The 23,796-nt window shown below is 39.3% G+C and overlaps 1 protein-coding gene across 1 annotated transcript in view; it reads left to right on the top strand.

Moving 5' to 3' along the window:
• The window catches only part of LOC126176505 (26S proteasome non-ATPase regulatory subunit 2-like), a 213,722-nt gene that overhangs the window by 150,849 nt on the left and 39,077 nt on the right, over positions 1 to 23,796 (top strand). The window contains exon 13 of the mRNA XM_049923661.1: positions 17,565 to 17,756. Coding sequence (XP_049779618.1) covers positions 17,565 to 17,756 — 192 coding nt within the window. The remainder of the gene's footprint in view (positions 1 to 17,564; positions 17,757 to 23,796) is intronic.

Below are 23,796 nucleotides of genomic sequence, written 5' to 3' on the forward strand. Positions count from 1 at the left end.
CCAGTTCAAGTGCTGTCTCCTCTACTTTTGAGTTGTCAATTAAGGACTCAATTTGTTCTATCTGGTCGTGGTATTCTTCCACTTTCCTTGGATCCAGTCTCCTTGAGAGCAGTCTCTTCTCTTGGTTCTCTCTTGCCTTCCAATCACTTTGTATGACTATGTTCATTGGGATGTGTTTTCTTATAGGTGTGTGGTTTGCATTCCAAAGTGGGCTTATGTCCCCTTTTATGTTTCCTCTTATGAGGGCGATATCATTAGCACTTTTGCCATTATGGCAGAAGTACGTAGGGACATTTGTGTCGTTTAGCAGGATGAGGCCTTCTTCTTGTAGTGACTTGATTACTAATTTTGTTTTGTGATTCAGTACATCCAACCGACAGTTTAAATCCCCTGCGATAAGTAAAGGGATTTCTTTCTTGCTCCGTCTTATTTGTTGGCCCAGTTCATCGATTATGTCTATGGCTGATTCGCTTGGCTGGAAGTAGGTTGCTAATATTGTGATGTGTTTTACTTCTATTAGAATGGAGTGATTTAGTTCTGTTGTCGCTATAATTGGTGTTATCCACGGTTTCAGTAGGACTGTTATTCCCCCTTGGGGTCGCACCCTTTCTCCTTGCTTTGCCAGCATATTTATGTTATAGAATTTAGGGTGTTGCCAATGATCTGTGAGAAAAGTTTCTGTGAATATTGCTACGTCATAACCTTCGAGAAAGTCTGTTGGAGCTATGCATGCTGCGTTTTTCAGTCCTTCTACATTCCATAACATTATCTTCATGTTTTTTCTCCCTTCATTTTCTCCTGGTTTTGTCGTCTCCGGGTACATCTGGTTTTGACACTCTAGTACTGGTGTGCTTCTCATATTGTCTGCTATGTTGTGGCATTGCTCGTCTTGTGCCAGTGAAAATCCTGAGTCTCCTTCAATGACAGCCTCTTGTAGGTTGGCCGGTTTCGGGCTTCATTATATAGGAAGTCCTGATCCCTGATAGGTTTCTTTTTTCTTTCTCCCCTCCCATATCTTATCTGTCGGGTCTCTGATGACCTTACTTCTTTTCCTGTTGTTTGCATTATCTGTTCCTCTTTTGGGGGTGGGGGTAGTGGGTCCTCTTCTGTTGCTGATGATGTTGCTTCTTTTTCCTCTATCGGGCATGGTGAGGTTTGTGGGTCTGCTTCTGTTGGTGATGGGGTTGTTTCTTTTTCTTTTATGTGGCACAGTGGAGACTTTCCTGCCTCTTCCTTCATTGGTAGCATTATGGGTATGTGTGTCTGCCCTTGTAGTTTGTCAAATTTTTCCAAAATTTCTTTGCACAGAATAGTTTTTCCATGGAAATAGATAATATTGAGGGTGGAAAAACCAGAATGATACATGAACTGATGCAATAAACAGTGTTCATTTTGTTCTTGATTATCAGAGGTGCCATAAATGGTGCACTGAATTGTGAAAAAGTCAGAAGAATGTGAAGAGGTCAGTTTCCATCAACTATTTGATGGTATACCTTATAAAATCCAACTCTGTAACCTTATACCTGCAGTCTGTGTTGAACTCATGATACTTTCAAATAAACCTCCATTAACTAATCATCTTGAAATGTCAGGCTTCTAAATACTACTGAATTGTGAATATCTTTCTGTCCTCCACATGTGCATTTTTGTCTATCTGTCAATATCCTGTAGTTGTCATTCTGTTGATAAAGAAACTACACTAGTAAAACCAATTACACACCAGTCAAGATGCCCTGATTCATCTTGTGGAGAATGTGGTCTCTGGTATTACTTGGTCTACAACTCTTCAGTAATACTGCATAATGAAATAAGAGACTATTCTGGCCACCTTACACTCAGCTATATATTTCAAATATAAGCATGTCTGATAGTGTAACATCATTAATAAAGTTATTTAACCTTTTGAAAACTGTTTACCCATAAAGGTAACTCAAATCGAACAGAAGTCAAAAATTAATCATGGATTACACAAGGAATAAAGACGTCATATGGGACAAAAAGAAAACTGTGTATACTACCTGTGAACAATTCAGATGTTAGCATTATAAAGCATTACAATGAATACTGCAAAACTACTGAAGCAAGTAATCCAGAAATCTCAGCAGCTTTATTATGAGAAAAAGATAATTACGTCAAGCAACAAAATGAAAACTATATGGGATATAGTGAAGACAGAAAGAGGTAGGGCCAAAAAGGAAGAAGAACAGATAGCTAAAAATAAACGAGACATTGGTAATAAGTGTATGTAATGTTGCGAACCTCTTAAACAAGTACTTTGTTTCTGTTACCGACAGATTGGGGTTGTCAGGTTCGGTAAACAGTGCAATGGAGTATCACTGTTACAATCAAAATTAAGTAAAATGGAAATGACAGTCTTGTCTCCTAAAGAAGTAATGTGGACCACAAAATCCTTGAAATATGAGTATTCTAGTGGTTATGATAACATATCAGTGAAGTTAATCAAAGAGTGCTCATGTGACTTGAGTTCTTTCTTAAGTTATTTATGTAATCAATCTCTTATCGGCAGGGCATTTCCAGACAGGCTAAAATATACTGAAGTTAAGCCTTTTTGCAAGAAGGGGCATAAAAGATACCATGAAACTATCTACCAATTTTACTTTTGCCAGATTTTTCAAAAATATCTCCTTAAGCATCTGACTGCAAATAGTATATTGTCCAAGTCACAGTCTGGGTTTGTTAAGGGTTCTGATATAGAAAAAGCTATTTATATATATGGTAAGAATGTAGTTTATTCATTAGATAACAAATTAGAGACTACTGGCATTTTCTGTGATTGTCAGAAGCCTTTGACTGTGTGAATCACAACATTCTCTTAAGTAAATCAGAATATTATGGTGTTACCAGCAGTGTTGTGAAACAGTTTGAGTCTTACCTAACAGGAAACAAAGATCATCATTGCAAAATACCTATCCAGTAAGCAGTCAGTCTTCATCTGATTGGGAATTAATTACATGTGGTGTTCCTCAAGGTTCCATCTTGGGCCCATTGTTTTTTTGTGTGTACAGTAAAGACCCCTAGCATGTTACTTTGCCAGATGCTAACTTTGTTTTGTTTGTAGATGATACAAACATTACAATAAGTAGCAAGTCAAGTACAGATTTAGAAATGGCTGCTAATGAAATTTTCCCTGTCATTAAACGTTTAAAAGACCCACTATATGCAGTTCAGAACATGTAAGAGATTTCCTTCCAGCATGTTTATGACATATGAAGACACACAGATTGAAGAGGTTGACAGTGTTAAATTTCTGGGATTACAGCTTGATAATAAATTCAGTCGGGAAGTGCATACTGCAGAATTACTGAAGTGCCTAAACAAGTCTGTATTTGGAGTGAGAATGATGTAAGATGTAGAAGATATGAATATAAAAAATTGCATATTTTGCTTACTTTCATTCTCTTATGACATATGGATCATATTCTGAAATAACTCATCAAACCGAGAAAAAGTTTTTAGCATGCAAAAGCATATGATAAAGTTCATTTGTGGTGTAAATTCAAGAACATCACGTAGAAACCTGTTCAAGAAATTTTGTATTCTAACCACTGTATCTCATTATATTTATTCCTTAATGAAATTTGTTGCAAGTAATACATCTTTATTTCCAACCAATAGCTCAATACATAGCACCTATACTATAAATAAGAACAATCTACATAAAGACCTAAAATCCTTACCTTGGTCCAAAAGGCACCAATATTCAGGAACAAACATTTTCAATAAATTAACAGCAACCATTAAAAACTTGATTTCAGATAAAGCATAGTTTAAACAGAGTTTTAAAGTCTTTTTGAGAGACAACTCCTTCTACTCTATTGATGAATATCTTTACAGGGTCTGTTAGATCACTTAAGTAAAAATGTCTGTTAGATTTCAGTTTTGGCAGCCCTTGATCACAACAGTCAGGATTAGATATTTTGGGTATGATCAGTTTATTAAAAGTGTATAACTATGTTTCATTCTCACAGTGTATTAATTCTGTAAATATTAGCACTTCCAGTTTACCATAATGTATTCAATTCTTTTGAAAATCTCCTGACAAATGATCAAAGTTGTGAGCATTACATTCAAATTTTTTAATGCTTTTTTGTGTTATTCTTTCTGACTTGTTCCACAGCCATGAGAATCATTGATTTTTTTGGTCTATGGAATGAAAACTGAATCTAATCTAATCTAAGCACTTGAATACAGCGTCAGTAAATCATGTGTCTGTAGTGTAAGTATCCACTTCAATGGGAGTGAGTGATGTACAACATGGCTTGTTGGAATGTGTTACATGGCAAGCTTTTGGTTGCATAGAAGATATCAATCACAGTGTGGGGTAACAAATTCCACTAGGTGTCCCAAAATTTAATTTTGAAGCTTTGAACTCATTCTCAAAGTGTAATATGTATTCTTAAAAGTTCAAGTGATATCATCCTTCAGTAATCACAGCCATAAATGATATTAGTCCTCAAACATAGGCTGCTATAGTAGGTGACAGACTGCCCTTCAATGGCAAGTCAAGTAAATGCAATAGCATTCATTTGAGGGGCAACATGTTACAGATGTGTGAGTATTATTCAATAGCCACAGTCATTATGCTCCAGACCTTAATCCAGTTGAGCATGCTTCAGATTCATACATTACAGATCTTATTGCTGTTGCTGAGCTCAAAATTTATCTTCTCAAGGAATGGAAAAATTTCACTTCGGAGTGCATTACAGTTCCATGTAATCAATGGCATGCAAGTGGAAACCAATGCTTTGCATTCACAGTGACCACTCGGAATGTTTAATTACATTAATTACATATTTTTTAAATAGTGGTAACAACTCAGCATATAGTTTAGGTGCTGAGTGATAACTAGTCACGTAAATGAGATTGAAAACTTTTCTAAGTCATTGGACAATGTCCTTCTTCACAGAACACACACACATGTGAAACCTCTTTATAAAAACAGCAGGGAGCACACACAAAGATGCAATACATTGTAGATGAAAGAGCGCATTTATTTTAACATACATGCAGGCATAATAACAAGAAAACAGAAAAATATACGTCAAAGTTCACACGACAGCTAGTCCACCTCACTGACAACTCCCTTCATTCTTGACCCCCATTAACTTCTGATGATAAGTTTTCAACTTCAGGTCGTCAGTTGCTTTCGTTAACAATCAGCCACATTCTTCTCACTTGCAGTATGTTGTTGGCTTCCATTTTCTACATCTACATCTACATTTATACTCCGCAAGCCACCCAGCAGTGTGTGGCGGAGGACACTTTACGTGCCACTGTCATTACCTCCCTTTCCTGTTCCAGTCACGTATGGTTCGCGGAAAGAACGACTGTCTGAAAGCCTCCGTGCGTGCTCTAATCTCTCTAATTTTACATTCGTGATCTCCTTGGGAGGTACAAGTAGGGGGAAGCAATATATTCGATACCTCATCCAGAAACACACCCTCTCGAAAACTGGCGAGCAAGCTACACCGCGATGCAGAGCGCCTCTCTTGCAGAGTCTGCCACTTGAGTTTGTTAAACATCTCCACAACGCTATCACGGTTACCAAATAACCCTGTGACGAAACGCGCTGCTCTTCTTTGGATCTTCTCTATCTCCTCCGTCAACCCGATCTGGTACGGATCCCACACTGATGAGCAATACTCAAGTATAGGTCGAACGAGTGTTTTGTAAACCACCTTCTTTGTTGATGGACTACATTTTCTAAGGACTCTCCCAATGAATCTCAACCTGGTACCCACCTTACCAACAATTAATTTTATATGATCATTCCACTTCAAATCGTTCCGCACGCATACTCCCAGATATTTTACAGAAGTAACTGCTACCAGTGTCTGTTCCGCTATCATATAATCATACAATAAAGGATCCTTCTTTCTATGTATTCACAATACATTACATTTGTCTATGTTAAGGGTCAGTTGCCACTCGCTGCACCAAGTGCCTATCCGCTGCAGATCTTCCTGCATTTCGCTACAATTTTCTAATGCTGTAACTTCTCTGTATACTACAGCATCATCCACGAAAAGCCGCATGGAACTTCTGACACTATCTACTAGGTCATTTATATATATTGTGAAAAGCAATGGTCCCATAACACTCCCCTGTGGCACGCCAGAGGTTACTTTAATGTCTGTAGACGTCTCTCCATTGATAACAACATGCTGTGTTCTGTTTGCTAAAAACTCTTCAATCCAGCCACACAGCTGGTCTGATATTCCGTAGGCTCTTACTTTGTTTATCAGGCAACAGTGCGGAACTGTATCGAACGCCTTCCAGAAGTCAAGAAAAATAGCATCTACCTGGGAGCCTGTATCTCTTCCATGACGAAATTTTTAGATCCATGTGCTTGGTTATTTCCAAAGCCTCATGATTTTCAGTTTCCTTGTGCTATGATTCTTGATGAAAATCTTCATAGGACAGGACAGAAAAAAATCTTGACTAGTCTTACTGAGAAAACTGTTCATCCAAATTGCTTCTCATACTGTTTCACTCAGTGCAACAAACTCTGCTTCAACAATACTTATTTCATCAATTCGTTGTTTTCTGCTGTTCCAGCTGGTAGCAGCACTCCAAAAACTGTTAAATATCCACCAAAGGATTTATGGTGATGTGGCTCAGCTCCCAGTCTGCACCAGTATACATCTAGGTTTTCTTATCAATCTTGTGGTAAAAAAGCGCATCATTTATTGTCCCTCACACATAACATAGTGTGTGTTTGATGGCTCGCCAGTGCTCCTCGCTCAGATTGATGATGAACTGTCTGAAAAGTCAGTAGATTTGCCACATCAGTCCTGGTACCCATTGTCAAGTATAAGCTTCCACTTGCAGTTCTATATTTTTGTGCTTCATGTTCACTGAGCTTGTCTTTATCTTTTGCATTTTGTAGTTTTATATTCATGATGAGAGGTGTTTATACAGGATCGCAGTTTTCCATTTGGAATTCTCTTAAGATTTCTTTTGCATATGCTGTTTGGTGTAAAATCAGTGTTCCATCTTCTCTCATAATTCAGACTGACTATACCTGTCATTTTACTCCAAGATTTTACTTAAGATATTTTCCATTTTCTTTATTTCACTTATCTCATCATGCAACATTATATCATATACTTATGAAGTTAGTATGAGTTCACAGCGCAGAGTATAATAAACACATGGGTCAGCTGCTGATCACAAAATCCCTTGTTTGCACAAGAACTCTTCGAGTGTCTTATTCCATCTTCTGTCAGATTGATGCAACCCAGAGATGCACTTTTCAAGTGTGCATATCCATTTGCCATTGTTCAGTTCCTCTTGATTTGCTATTCTCTTGAATTTTCTTTGAAGTTTCTCAGTGGTATCTCTGAAACCAATGGGTAGTTCCACATAGACCTCATCTTCTATGTTAGCCATCAAATATGCCACAATGACATCTAAGTAATGAATTTCCAAATCTTCTTCAACTGCTATTCCCATATGTAGTCATATAGTTTTCATTTTCATGACTGGACTGTAACATTTGTTAGAACCAGTTACTGGTCTCTGCTCATTGCATAAAGCTACTACGTGTGTACTATGCCAGGCAGTTCTTCCAATTTCAGCGTACTTCCGCTTCAAAACCTATTTTGTGGGTATCATTTTTGTGACACAAATATCGAGGTCCAGCTTTGCATTAGGTGTTCCAGCTCTTGTGACATTACTTCTTGCCATTTGTTTTTATTGTCAGCTGACATGGCCTGCTTTATGGACCTTTTTCTCTTGGAGTATTCTCTTTTTCAATTGCACATGCCTTCTTATTTTCATTTGTCTTGTAGTCCATCAACATTATGGTGGTTTAACTTGTCACCCAGAACTTTTTCTGTAGTTTCTGTTCATTATAAGTTCTTGTAGTTCACAGTTATTATCATCTGTTATAGGGTAATTGTCCTCATCACTCTCATCCGCCCCTCATTCTCCTTTCCTTCATCAATGTGTTTGGAAGCCACACGTTTCCAGTCTTCACTTTGTTCATCATCAAGTGCTTCTCCTCTTTCCGTAATATCTATATTCTGTAATGCTCCTTCATCATTTGTGATAGTTGTAGTCTTCAGATCAATCACTTTTGTAAACCTTCATTCAATTCTGCAGTAAAGATACTGTTATCAGATACAACATCCCTGCCAATTGTTAGATTTACTGTTTATGGATTCCTCAGTCTGCAGGCTTTCATGACTTCCGAATATACAATCATTAAATGACGTTATCCTTTTGGTTCAAATTTGCCATGTCTGTTTTTCATTTTTGCTGATGCATGACAGTCGAATAACCATAGATGATTAAGTTTGGTTCTCGTCCATGCCATCATTTGCAGAGAGTTTCTCCATCATTTGCTCTTGTTAGATATCTATTTTGCAACTAATTTGCTCTTGCTATTGCTTCACCCCAAAAATTTTGTGAAATTCCTCTCTCCAAAATTGTATATCACACAATATTTGAAAATGTTTGGTTAACCCTATCAGACCTGAATTTTTCTGGGGGAAGGAGAATTTTTATTGATGTGGTAATGCTCTTAGGTGATTTTTTAATTATTTTAGGTGCAAGGCTTATACAAAAACATATACCTGTTTTCAAAACATACTTTCTACAGTTGGCTTAATTTTATCAACTAAAATAACTAATTACAAAATACTTTCTATTGTAATAGACAGTGAAATGATCATTCAATAATTATCATGCAGAATAAGAGTAGCAGTATTCAATTAAACAGTGGAATATAGCGAACCAACCACATCTGTCTATGCCGGTGGTCTGGTGGTTACAAGCTGCTGTGCACTGTCATGAGCTGTTGCACACTGGTACATTGACTGGCTGATATTTTCATAGTGATGCCCAACAGTTGTTAGCACTTGCATATAATGAAAAGATTTAACAGTCACACATGTGTACCTCAGGTTTCCATTAGGAAAAATACTTCTGTTGCAGCTAAGGCATACTAAAAGTTAATGTACTTACTTATAGCCGAAGAGTCTGAAAGGCTTAAATCATTTTGCAACACTGTTTTGTTGAGGTGTGTCAGGGACAGTCAGTTGCCTCCAAATTCCTTCTTTTAGCTGATATTCTTCAAGTTCTTTACTCATATATTCTTCTCCATTGTCCAAACATAGCATTTCTTATCTTCTCCATTGAAAATTTTCTGCTTACAGGGTGTATTCGTTGAATGCTTGAAATACTTCACTTTTAACTTTAAGTAAAGCTATTACAGCATATCTCAAGATCTCATAAATGAATGTGACAATGTATTTCACTCCCCAACATGACTGGAGTCCATATACATAAATTACATCAGAGTGTATCAAATGTAGAGGTTCATTTGTCCTGTTTTCAGTCTGTTTGGGGAAGTGCTTGGCGCTCATATTGCCTTCGTGCACATACTGCGCTACTCTTTAATTTGGTCTACTGACACTTCAAGAATTATTCCATTGCATTTGACCTTTTCTTAGCTTTACCAATGTGAATGTACCCTAGCCTTCAGTGCCATGAATCCATTTCCCGACTAATGGTAAGATTTGTGACAGAGCCGAGTCCTCGCATTGAGATACTGGAGTTTCTGATACCAATGTAGTACAAATTGCCTTTCTTTGAAGCATTCATGATTATTTCCCTGTTTTTTTTCCTGATTCTAGCTTCGGTTTTTGCAAAAGATATTATCAGTCCTTTACTGGTCACCTGAGGGACTGATATCAGATTGCACATGATGTCTGGAATGAGCAATGTATTATGCAATTTGGTTGACCTACACATTCTTCTGATAGGTTTACGAAGTCTGTCTAAAAAGTATCTGATCTTTGATTTTCCCAAACAAAATAGAGATGCTAGCGTAGCACCACTGTACACAGTAGAGGAAGAGAGCTTCATTCGCATGCGTGAATTTTGTCCCTGCCTTCCAGCACATCAGTTGCTGCCTGTCGGTTGCTGAGTGAGGTGCTACACAATGTGTTTGTCGGATTACCGATTCTCTCAAGATGACTGAATGTGTTGAGCAAAGATACTGCATCAAATTTTGACAAAACCTTGGTGATTCTCAAAGCAAAACAATTCATAAGATTCAGCAGGTGTTTGGAAAATACGCAATGGGTGTAACACAAATTAAGGAGTGGTTCAACCGATTCAAAAATGGCTGCACATCAGTGGAGAGTGGCCAGCACTCTGGCAGGCCCCAAACTGCTCAGAGTGCAGCTGTTGTTGAGAGGGTGCAAAATTTGGTTGTGGCATATCGTCGTTTGACTGTGCGAGAAATTGCCCAAGAGGTTGGAGGGAGTAAAGATTCTGCACATGCAATTTTTTGTGATGATTTGAACATGCACTGAGTGGCTGCAAAATTTGTGCCCAAGTTGTTGTCGCCAGATGAATGACATTGCAAAGGACCTTCTGGATACCACCAACACTGATCCTGGGTTTCTAAACACTGTGATAACTGGAGATACGTCATGAGTGTTTGGGTACAACCCAGAAACAAAAAGACAGTCATCGCAATGGAAGCATCCCGAGTCTCCAAGGCCGAAGAAAGTACAGCAGGTGCGAAGCAAAATCAAGGTGATGCTGACTGTCACCTTTGATGTCTGTGGAATTGTGCATCACAGATATGCACTGGAAGGACAAACTGTGACAAAGGAATATTACGTAGATGTTCTCTGGTGACTCTGTGATGCAGTTTGGCACAAAAGACCAGACATGTAGACAGCGAAAAATTGGCAACTGCATCATGAACGCACCTCACACATTCATCCCACTTGATCAAAAATTTCTTGGCCAAACATGGAATTACAGCCATTCGCCAACCTCCCTACTCTCCAGACATGGATCCTTGCGACTTCTGTTTGTTTTCAAAATGAAGATGCCACTGAAAGGATCCTGTTCTGAGCATAGAGAAGAGATATTGTGGAACACGATGATGGAGCTAAACACGATTCCAAAAGAAGACTTCCAAAGGTGTTTCCGGCAATGGAAGGATCGGTGGACTAAGTGTGTGCAAGCACAAGTGGCCTACTTTGAAGGGGATTAGGGTCCCAATCCCGTCAGGTATTCGAAATACTTTTTCTAGCCAATGGTAGGATACCTTGTAGACAGGCCTCATATGTGCACAATGCTGAAATCAGTGCTTTTCAAATGCCCACTACTGGCTACTTGCAATGATTCTTCATGTTTGGTGAGAGTGACAAATTTGTCGTGCCGGTAAGTCATGTAGTTTGTTACTCCACTGTCCAGAATCCACACATCATCTCTTTAATTTTCTCGTAAGTGATGTTTGTGCTTATGAATATGTAACAGTGTCCAACATGGTTGCACTTAATACATTTGTAGAACGACAAATGTATCATTATGTTTCACTCTCAGTAATGCACTTATGCTAGCAGAGAGTGTTAAAGAATTTGAAGACGTTTTGTCTGCCTCTTTTCTATGGTTTGCTTGCTCATTGTTTGAAATGCGGTCAACAATTTGTGGGTAATATTTAATAATATGTCTGTGCTCTGTACAGTGAAAGTGTCATTGACAACTATGATATGCTTTTTGTGTAATTGCTGTGACTGTTATCATACTGGCTGTTGACATAGCCAGTACATTTCTGCTCCACTTTGTTTGTTGTGACTGGCATTTTCTGACAGCTGAAACTTTTAATGCTCTCATTGACTTTCACATTTTGTGCTTGTAAGTCATTGAGCTTCTTCTAAGAGATGATTTTTTTTAATTTCTGAAGAGAGAAATCCATCTCATTACACTGCATTCTTCTTGAAAAAGTCTTGTATTTGAAAGAAAGACCCATAGAGGTGTGCACAGCTGCTTGTTTGTCATATAATTCTACACCAGATCAGCATACTTTTCTCATCAGGGCATTGCACCTCCCAAGGTAATCTAACATTGATTTGTCCACTTTCTTTTTGATGTTTGTGTATTCCTATAGTGCAGGCATTCCTCCCCACAAGTTAAAATCTGTATGGGAATCTTTCAACAAGTCGCATTATTTATTTATTTCACAGTTTCACAGAATTGTGTATCATCATCTAAACTATCATCTGCTGTTGTTAGTAGACTTCCAGCACAATTTCATTTGCAGTTTATTTGTCTGGTGCCTTTAATTCCCCTGCCAGGGTCAATTGCATGCTGACACTGTTTACTTATGAGAATTCTGTTAATTCCTTGCAACTAGTACTGGCAGTTATCTTGATTGAACTGTTCAATTTTTCACTTGTCTACTGTGTTTGATCATTTATCTATTATGCTGTAAATACACTCCTGGAAATGGAAAAAAGAACACATTGACACCGGTGTGTCAGACCCACCATACTTGCTCCGGACACTGCGAGAGGGCTGTACAAGCAATGATCACACGCACGGCACAGCGGACACACCAGGAACCGCGGTGTTGGCCGTCGAATGGCGCTAGCTGCGCAGCATTTGTGCACCGCCGCTGTCAGTGTCAGCCAGTTTGCCGTGGCATACGGAGCTCCATCGCAGTCTTTAACACTGGTAGCATGCTGCGACAGCGTGGACGTGAACCATATGTGCAGTTGACGGACTTTGAGCGAGGGCGTATAGTGGGCATGCGGGAGGCCGGGTGGACGTACCGCCGAATTGCTCAACACGTGGGGCGTGAGGTCTCCACAGTACATCCATGTTGTCGCCAGTGGTCGGCGGAAGGTGCACGTGCCCGTCGATCTGGGACCGGACCGCAGCGACGCACGGATGCACGCCAAGACCGTAGGATCCTACGCAGTGCCGTAGGGACCGCACCGCCACTTCCCAGCAAATTAGGGCCACTGTTGCTCCTGGGGTATTGGCGAGGACCATTTGCACCCGTCTCCATGAAGCTGGGCTACGGTCCCGCACACCGTTAGGCCGTCTTCCGCTCACGCCCCAACATCGTGCAGCCCGCCTCCAGTGGTGTCGCGACAGGCGTGAATGGAGGGACGAATGGAGACGTGTCGTCTTCAGCGATGAGAGTCACTTCTGCCTTGGTGCCAATGATGGTTGTATGCGTGTTTGGCGCCGTGCAGGTGAGCGTCACAATCAGGACTGCATACGACCGAGGCACACAGGGCCAACACCCGGCATCATGGTGTGGGGAGCAATCTCCTACACTGGCCGTACACCACTGGTGATCGTCGAGGGCACACTGAATAGTGCATGGTACATCCAAACCGTCATCGAACCCATCGTTCTACCATTCCTAGACCGGCAAGGGAACTTGCTGTTCCAACAGGACAATGCACGTCCGCATGTATCCCGTGCCACCCAACGTGCTCTAGAAGGTGTAAGTCAACTACCCTGGCCAGCAAGATCTCCGGATCTGTCCCCCATTGAGCATGTTTGGGACTGGACGAAGCGTCGTCCCACGCGGTCTGCACGTCCAGCACGAATGCTGGTCCAACTGAGGCGCCAGGTGGAAATGGCATGGCAAGCCGTTCCACAGGACTACATCCAGCATCTCTACGATCGTCTCCATGGGAGAATAGCAGCCTGCATTGCTGCGAAAGGTGGATATACACTGTACTAGTGCCGACATTGTGCATGCTCTGTTGCCTGTGTCTATGTGCCTGTGGTTCTGTCAGTGTGATCATGTGATGTATCTGACCCCAGGAATGTGTCAATAAAGTTTCCCCTTCCTGGGACAATGAATTCACGGTGTTCTTATTTCAATTTCCAGGAGTGTATATCATACAGTAAGAAAATTTTCCAACTTATTTTCATCAGATTCAGTCACATCTAACACTTTTCACACTAATTTTGTATATATTGCATAGAAATCCTCTTCTCCATATGCAAAATGGAAAATTTTTCTGCATTAACAGCTTCTCAGTGTTTTGAAAGGTGTTCCAGCCTGAAACTTCCTGACAGATTAAAACTGTGCTCTGGACTGAGACTCATGCTGAGGACCTTTGCCTTTTATGGACAAGTGCTTTACCAGCTGCGTTACCCAAGCATGACTTTACTTCTGCCAGTGCCTCATCTCATACCTTCCAGACTTCATAGAAGTTCTCCTGCAAAACTTGCAGGACTAGACTCATGGAAGAAAGGTTATTACAGAGACAAGGCTTAGCCACAGTCTGGAAGATTGTTTCTGTAATGAATTTTCATTCTGCAACAAAGTGTGCACTGGTATGAAACTTCCTGGGCAAATGTCTCCCGTTCAAGTCCTGATGCAGCACACAGTTTCAATATGCCAGGAAGTTTCATATCCACTTCATTACCATCTCATCAAAAATACAAAAACCATGTACCATGCATAAAATATTCCCAGAAAAAAAAATCAAAAGCAATTTGGAGAATTATTAAGGATAAAAATGAATAAACTCAGTAAGATTATGATATCCAACATCTTGATTACAGTAATGGCAGCAAGACAGATGAGATCAAATTCAAATCATTAGCTAATAATGTCAGTAATTTTTTCCTGGTGGTAGTTGAAAACACAGAGACAAATTAAAGACCAAAGGAAACAGGTCCAAAGGATTTACTTTGTCAGACATTGCCTATTCCATCTCAAGACATCAGTTTTACCAAATCATCAGAATACTAAAATCTTGTTGTGACTTGGTAGTACAGCTCCCTCCCCCATTCCCCCATCTTCCTTTGATTAACATTGTAGCCAGTCAGTGGGTCAGTATGTATTTCCCTAAAGACTGAAATATGTGTTAGTAGCACCCGCTTATAAAAGTGGAGATAAGCAAGTGATCTTTAATTACTGAGCTACCTTCCTATATTCTAATAGAATTAAAAATTGTAATGGTCTTCATCCCAATATAATGTAATTACAACTTGTGATAACCAGTTTTGGTTTACTAGCAACCATCCTCAGATCATACTCAAGGTATAAATGGTGCTGAAGTACAGCGTTAACTACAACAACATCCTTACTAAGCATAACTTTTCAGTATTAAAAGCCTGGTCAAAACATGAATAACTAGTAGGGTAATGATTGCTGCACAGCTTCCTACTAGTTTATATGCTAACAGTCATGCTTTGACTATTCTCTTAATATTGGCAAATTACACCGATGATTTTGTGGTTAACGCTGTTCTTAGGTGCCATTTACAAGTGAAAATAGTTGCTATCAACTAACAGCTTATAATTTAGTTGCAATTATTGTGATCAAGACCATCAAAATTTATAATAAATAATAAAGACTGTTGTTTCTCCTCCACCTGATTTCATGTCTTACAAATAATGCTCTTAGAACTAAACAATAAAAATTACCCCATTGTTATTTTCTGTGATCTTTTCAAGGCCTTCAGTTATGTAAATCATAAAATTCTACTAGGGTGACTAAAATGGTACAGTTTTAAAGGCATTTTCCTTGCATGAATGGCATCATATGTTAACAATTTTAAACCAAGTGCCACATTAATAAATGATATTACAGGAATAAGTGGGGAAACATTAACTTACCTGTGGTATCCTGCAAGTTTTGTATTGCGTCTGCTTTCCTTGTTGCACTACATAAACGATTTACCAAGGATGTTGGAGAACTCATAAAAAAACAGTAAAGTTTGTGATGTTTGTATACTGGTAAATGGCCTGAATTATCAATCAGTAATGGAACAGGCTGACAAACTGGTTCGCAGCTAAAAGCCTAACCATTAATCTTACAAAAAGTCAGATTATATAATTCCAAACAAATAAAAATGACTTACAGTTACCAGAAGTGGACATCAGTTAGTATATACTGGCTAAGTCATCATGCATGAAGTTCATAGGCATGCAGATTGATAATAAACTGAGGTGGTAATATCTTGTGGAAAAATTAGCCAGTAAGCTCAGCTATATTTGTATTGCTCTTAGAAATCTCTCTCTTTATGTTACTAGTGTAGTTTTCGTAGCATCACTCATTATGTCTTACAGAATAATTTCTGTGGTAGTGCAGCTAAGGTCAAAAAAGTATTTAGTCCAGAGATGCTTGCATTAAGGATATCAATCAAATTTGATAACCAAACATCTTGCAGAAACCTCTTGAGGGAACTAGGCTGTCTTACAATCTAAAGCATATTATCCAAAATTATATTTGTTGTTAATAACAAGAATGGATTTAAAATGAATTGTGCTGTTCACTGCCTCAGTTCTAGAAGTAAGAATAATTGTAATATAAACTACACCTCCTTGTGTAAGTTTCAGAAAAGAAATTTATATTTTGGTACAATTATCTAGAATAAGTTACTGGTAGACATTGTGCAGGAAAATGAAAATCCCCAGATATTTATAAGTAAAGTGAAATACTGCATTCTTAGCATCTCCTACAATTCATCAGAAGACTTGTACTTACGGATTTAAATTTCTCATAACTCTGATGTTTATGTTAAACACATCTTGAATTTGTCAGTATACAGTTGTGTCTTATGAGAGGTAACACCCTTTTATTTCATGAATGGTTCAGAATATCACAGTTAGGTTTTTGGCAAACTATAGTATGCAAAGGCTCATGCAATTCTGAGCTATGTTTAATCCTTGTAACTCTTCTATCAACTGAGATATTGGAGAAATTATGTTTTTTAGGAACTACATACTTTTTAAGGACTAATGTGTTATAGATTAGATTAGATTAATACTTGTTCCATAGATCATTAATACAACACTTCATGATGATGTGGAACATGTCAGATTAATAGAAGGTGTCTATACAAGATATTACATTACACAAAATATTACATGACACTTAATTTTTGTGTGTGTGTGGGGGGGGGGGGGGGGGGGGAGGGGGGGAAATTACCCACTTACTATATCCAAAAATTCATGTAATGAGTAGACAGTTGCCATTAAGAAATTCTTTTAATTTCCTTTTAAATGCTATATGGCTATCTGTCAGACTTTTGATGCTATTAGGTAAGTGACCAAAGACTTTTGTGGCAGCATAATTTACCCCCTTCTGAGCCAAAGTTAGATTTAACCTTGAGTAGCAAAGATCATCCTTTCTCCTAGTGTTGTAGCCATGTACACTGCTATTACTTTTGAATTCGTTCAGATTGTTAATAACAAATTTCGTAAGTGAATATATATATTGTGAGGCTACAGTGAAGATCTTTAGCTCTTAAATAACTGTCTGCAGGATGATCTTGGATGAGCTCCAGAATTATTTTGATCACATGCTTTTATGCAATGAACACTCTTTTACTCAATGATGAGTTACACCAGAATATGATGCCATACGAAAGCAGAGAAAGAAAATAGGCATGGTAAACTAATTTACTCAGATGTATATCGCCAAAATTTGCAATGACCCTAATAGCATAAGCAGCTGAACTCAAACGTTTCAGCAGATCCTTAGTGTGTTTTTCCAGTTCAACCCCTCATCAATGCATGCACCCAGAAATTTTGAATATTCTACCTTAGTTACCGATTTCTGATCGAAGCCTATATTTATTAATGGTGTCATTCCATTTACTGTGTGGAACTGTATGTACTGTGTTTTGTCAAAGTTTAATGAGAGCCCATTTGCAGAAAACCACTTAACATATGTTAATGTTGGTGTCACCAATAATTGAAAGTAAGTGCAGAGTTCTGGTTACTATCTGTTAACTTAATAACTATGTTTGCAGGAACCGGAAAGTGTGTCCACTGATAAGAAGCAGACTAAAATACACCAGTCAAAAAGTGTGAGGTCACAACCAGAGGTTCCCTTTAGTGAAGATGTGACCTCTGTCCAGTCAGTAGCAGCACTTGGTGTTGCTGTTATAGCTATAGGAGAAGAAATAGGAAATGAAATGACTATCAGAATGTTTGGTCATTTGGTAACATTATAAATTTTTATAAATTGGTTTTATATTGGTTTTACCCTATTATTAATATCATGAGCATTAATTAAATCGTGTTGCCTGACAAAAAAGGTGAAGCCCCTGGAGGGGAGTAGGAAACAAAATGAATGTTCATGGGTTTAGAGAGTATGTGATGTTATTTCAGAGATTAAAAAATAAGGTCTCAATTTACAAAGAACTTAGCAGTATGAGCCCACTTATCAATAGCATGTTCCACCCCCCTCGGGCCTCAATGCATGCACTGATTCAGCTGAGAAGAGCGTAATACATCTGTTCTATTCTCTCCTGAGGTAAGCTGGCCCTCAACTGTTGTAAGTAGTCCTTAATATCCTGGATCAGGCTCATCCAAGAATTGCGCCCTGCGGGCACGCCCGCACCCCGGGGGCGCAAGGCAGTGTAGTTCAGCACTCGATACACAACAGTGTGTCACTAGTGTCAGCGTAGGAGTGAGAGAGATAGCTGTGGAGTGAGTGAGACTGCACAGCACTGCTCTGCTCTGTACTGTCCCGCGGTCAGATCAAACGTAAGCAAAATATTCTATTTTAGAAATAATTTTATGTAAGGGGTATAGAGTCTCATTCTTACTGTTAGTAGTTACAAGTAATTATTTTTTGTTATACTTCATGCTACAGCTTTTTGTGTCCCTTTTCAGAGTTTAGAAATCGGATCCTTAGTTTGCCGTTTTGTACGTAATAATTTTAACTGACGAAGTTAGAAAACTTATTAAAAATAGAATTAAGGTTATAAAGCTCTTTAATTCTTACAGTCAACATTGTTAAACAAGACAATTAACATTTTACACGTTTTTCTTTTTTGAGGAAATGATTTTGTCTAGGTTTGGCACAATATTCCATGAGACTGCTAACCTCAAAGAATTAGTCAAATTTTTATCGCCAAGTAGTGAATGGTTCTTAGTTTTAGCAAGCTTGAAAAGAGAGTAAAAGCGCTCACAAATATACATGGAATCAAACATTGAGAGAACTTTGGCCACATGCTTGTGCAAAATAGGATATTTCTCTCGTGGAAGACAGCTGTAAAAGTCATTCAAAGTTTTACGTATAAAAAAGTGGTCCTTCAGGCAGATATCACACTGCGGGTCAATCAGCTCTAGTTGAAGCACTTGTGAGATATCCTCTGCCCGAAGGGAAAACGGGTGAACAAATATATCTAAGGCCAGTTGAAGCTCACTTATCTCCAAAAATCTGTTTTCAAACTGTTCTTGTAATTCGCAAATGATTTGAACATATTCTGAAAAATCCACATCTTCTTTAACACTGTCTAGTGCAGGAAAGTGTCCACAATTCTTCTTGTGCAACTGTTTCTCCCACAAAATAAGTTTCTTTTGACATGCTTGAATCATCTGCACTAAATCAACAACAGAGTGATTTTTGCCTTGGAGTGAAATGTTCAAAGTGTTTAAATGACCAATAAGGTCACACAAAAAAGCCAAATTCGCCACCCACTAAGGTCACAAAGTAATTCATCTGGTCGTCTTTTCGTTTCCAAAAAGGTATTTATTTCACCCCTCAAGGAGAAAAACCAATGAAGTACCTTTCCCCTGCTCAGCCATCTTACTTCGGTGTGGTAGGGGATGTCTGGGTATTCCGCTTCAATATCAGCCACAAATTCTTTAAATTGGCGATGTGTGAGTCCATGTGATCAAAGATAATTAACGGTTTGAAGAACTGTGTCCATAACATTTTTCATGTTGACAATCTTCGCACAAAGTGCCTCCTGATGTATCAGACAATGGACTGCTGCAAATAAGGAACAGCTGACTTCAGCCATTTTTGACCTGACGTAACCCAGGAATCCAGTGTGTATCCCTCGTAGTGCAGGGGCTCCATCCATTGTTACACTGGTCAGGCATTCCCATTTTAAACCAATTGACTCTAACACGTTTTACATGGCTAGAAAAATATCCAAACCCACGGTTGTGTCTTTTAATGGTATAAGGTCGAGAAATTCTTCTGTGACACGCAGATTGTCATTGACACCTCGAATGAATATGATGAGGTGAGATATGACCGCAACGTCCACGGACTCATCAAGAGCGATAGAAAATGAAATGAAGTTTGCCGCTCTCTCCCTTAATTGCTGCTCCATATCTAAGGCCATATCTTTGACTCGGCGAGCAACAGTTTGAAGCAAAAGAGCTATTTTTTCAAATTTTTCTGTGAGATCTGCAGGATAAATACAAGCTGCCAAGTTGACCAGGCCATCCTTGATGAGATTCCCAGCTGCAAAGGGTTTCCCTGCTTTCGCAATTCTCAGCAAGCATTTGTAACATGCGCGCAAACTCGGCCCACCTGTTTTCTGCTCCTACCATGACAAAAAAAGAACACATTATTAATTTTGTACAATCCTGTTTTTTAAAACACTTTTGTCATTTTAACAATTAATTGTTTCATTCATTGAAATTCAAATAAAATACCAACTAAAAAAGATTGGTTTTAGGTTTGTTTTCCCCCAGTTCCTCTGAAAAGCTGCCTTAGATGCTAGCAAGGACAGTGAAATGTGGTCGCAAAATAAATTTTTATCTATTGAAATATTTGTGTTGTAATTAATTGAAAACATAGATCAAACTACAACATATGTTTTCCCGCCCGAGAGAGCATTTGTGATGGCTTTTCAGAAAGTGGAAAAAAATGATGCACATGAAACTTTTTCTTATGTCTGTGCAACGCGATTTAATGCAGCTCAAATATAAAAATTAACTGAAAAGAAATGTTCCTTGTTGCTGACAATCTGATATTCGATAACTGGCACATTGCTAAGTGACATATCAGATTATAAAATATAGTTATGTTTATCATCTTTATAAATAATAAAGTCATACGATAGGAAATACTTACTTCGCTGTAATGCTGCTTGAAATTTTCTTTCATTTCTTCAAGCACTGACTGGCATTCCTCTAGTGACAAATTTTCGAACTGATATTTGTGACAGGTATTAAAATACCAAGCAATCGAGTACTTTTTTAAATACATGAGGTTCTGATGACATACTAAACATTTGGCATGATTTTCGACAGCAGTACAAAGGAAATTAATTTCCCACTTGCGTTTAAATAGTGCGGACGCGCCACTCTTCCTTCTTTTTGACTGCTGCTGTTGACCATCCATCTCAATCCTCTGTAGCCTTACTTCTGCTGACTAACGGCTCTGCGTTGCTTTTGACTGCTGCTGGTGTAGCGGTCTGTCATCCTTACGAAGCGCGCGTACAGGGGCATGGCGAGGCGCGGCGGGCGGTTGCGCGGTCCGCACAGCCAGCTGAGCGACACGGCTCGACCACTGCGACAACATACGAATTTGCCCAGGGAGCTGGCCATGGGCAATCGCGAACGCTAGCGTCCCAGGGGCACAGATTGGACGAGCCTGTCCTGGATACTGGTACTTGGAGGGAGCTGACATACAAGCTAGCCTCACATGTGGTCTATTTTGGATAGACCTGGCGATGGGAATACCTCAACACCACACAGATAGGTCAAAAGACTGGCTGCGTGTGGATGAACATTCTCATATTGTAAAATGGCACCACCATACTGTCATACGAGAGGTAAGACATGAGGAGGCAGGGTGTTTGTGATGTACCATTGTGCCATCAGAGTTCCCTTAATCTCCAACAGCCATGGCCTGAAGTCATACCCGACAGCTCCCCAAACTGTGACACCTGGAGTAACATGACTGTGCCTCTCCAAAACGCTGGAAGGATGGAACTACTCCTTAGGTCAGTGCCACACTCACCGGTAATTCAAAATTGCAAATTCGTCACTGATTACAATGTGTGATGCCATTCATCAGCAGTCCATGCTTCCAAAACACAGCACCACTCCAAATGCAGCCATTTGTGTTGGGATGCTTACAGCAGTCTGTGCATGGAATGGTAGTCTAGCTGCTGCTGGTCTCCACCCTGTGGTGTGAAATGACACAGAATGTTGCAGGGAGTCCATTTCTTGTCTCTGGATGGCAGGTTTAGATGTAAAGGGGTTACAGTGTGTTTGGTGCACCCTACAGCAATTCTCTGTTATCATGGTCAGACATGGTCAACCAGAATCTTGACGAAGATTATATCTGCCCTCACATTCCCATCCAGTCCAACATCTGGCCATTGTCCCATCCAAATGTGTGTCTCAGATAAGTGTGCAGCATATCTGTGTTCTGCAATGTGGTCACTCAACATCTGATGCTATTCATGCCCCTTATATATAGGCCAATTAACAATTCTAAATATGAACAACACTGCTCTGGTAGGTGTTCTGCCTATCACAGAGAATTTCAACTCTGCCAACCATGTCTTCTGGGTGCTTCCCTTTTTTGTCAGGCAGTGTATACACAAGAGCATTAAATTGCAAAGTTTAAACAGATGCTCATAGATAAATAAAGAATAAAAGAAGTAGGAGATTGGTGGAGAAATAATGAAATGAAAATTACATATGCATTATGATTTTCGCAAAATAAAGCGCTTTTGAATGAAGGACATAAGTTGGGGTCAGATGGATAGTTAATATTCTTGTTTCTGAATTTCAGTACACATATAAATGCATTCAGATATTATATATGGCCTTAAGAAATTTTCAGCAGCTTGTGACATGTGGAAAAGAATAAGATGAATCAAACAAATGTCATCTAGTTTTTTGCTGATCTTCCTTGAACCAAAGCCCTGATGGCTTTCCTTCTTATCCCTCAATATTTTCCTAGCCCTTACTAGACTTGAGCACCCCTGCTTCCACAAAACAGTGTTTTTCAACTTATGTTTCTGCTCTGCTCTGTACTGTATCTGTAACTGGTGATATTTCATCTCAGTCCTTAGACAGATTCATAATAGACTGTGAGTGGAGCAAAGGGTACTGAAACTTTTTACCAATTTATACTAGAGAAGTAATTTGCACTTTTCAAACCCTTCTGATAATCATATACGAATTTTCATCAGCTTTTGGAGAACAAATACAGGGTGGCTATAAATAAACGTTTCCTATTTAACACATTATAACATGGCAACTAATTACCATATGATTACCAAACTTGGTAGCATTAATGTCCAGAGTATGGAGTGTATGATTTCCATGTGTCACAGCACCACTATACAGTTCCAACTATGGTCAACAGGTGCTGTGATCAGTCATTGTTATTCATAGTCTCACACGCTTGACCAGTTGCAGTGCACTTGTTGACATATCAACATGAACTTAGATAAAATGAGTGGGGCATTATTGGTGATGCTCTATTATCCCAGCTGCACTTTGAGAATATCATCAGCTGAAAGGATTATGTAAGGGTCCTCTTTCTCCACTACTGTGTAGAGCATGATGAAGTAGTTCAAACCAACTGGAGAAGTGGGTGTCACTCCAGGAAGAGGCTGATGACCGGTTGCACCTCAGTTGGTTGACGAAATCACTGTTGCTATGGCAGACAACACTGTGTGCAATCCCTGATTGCCAGGCAGCGTGTGTGCTAGGTCACAACAGCTGAACACTGCATGGTCCACTGTACGAAAGGTGCTTCGAATCATTCTCAAATGGTACCCATACGAGATCCATATTGTACTGCAGCTTGCACCACAGGACACACAACAACATGTTGACTTCACTCTCCACTCTCTCACAAGGATACAGTTGCCAAGGGCTGGCCCTGGACCATCCTATGAATAGATGAAGTTCATTTTTCTCTGATGGGTGAGAGGAACACACAGAATTGCTGAGAGTTGAGATCTTCACCTCCAGTCATGGTGCATGAAGTTCATCTATATGGTAAACATGTCACTGTATGGTGTGGCTTTGTGGCCACATTTATCATTGGCCCATTTATTGAACAGGTTTGCAGTCAAGTACCAAAGATGTGCAGTGTCACTGGCCAGCATTACTGTGATATACTTCGCCAGCATGTCATACCTGCCCTACAGACAGACACTCATTGAACTCAACAGTTTTCATGCAAGATGGGGCCCCACTGCACATTGCTCAAGTTCATCTGCTTCTCCGAAACACATTTGGAAATGATAGAATTATCAGCCAATC

The sequence above is a fragment of the Schistocerca cancellata genome, chromosome 3 (assembly GCF_023864275.1).
Source record: "Schistocerca cancellata isolate TAMUIC-IGC-003103 chromosome 3, iqSchCanc2.1, whole genome shotgun sequence".
Lineage (NCBI taxonomy): Eukaryota > Metazoa > Arthropoda > Insecta > Orthoptera > Acrididae > Schistocerca > Schistocerca cancellata.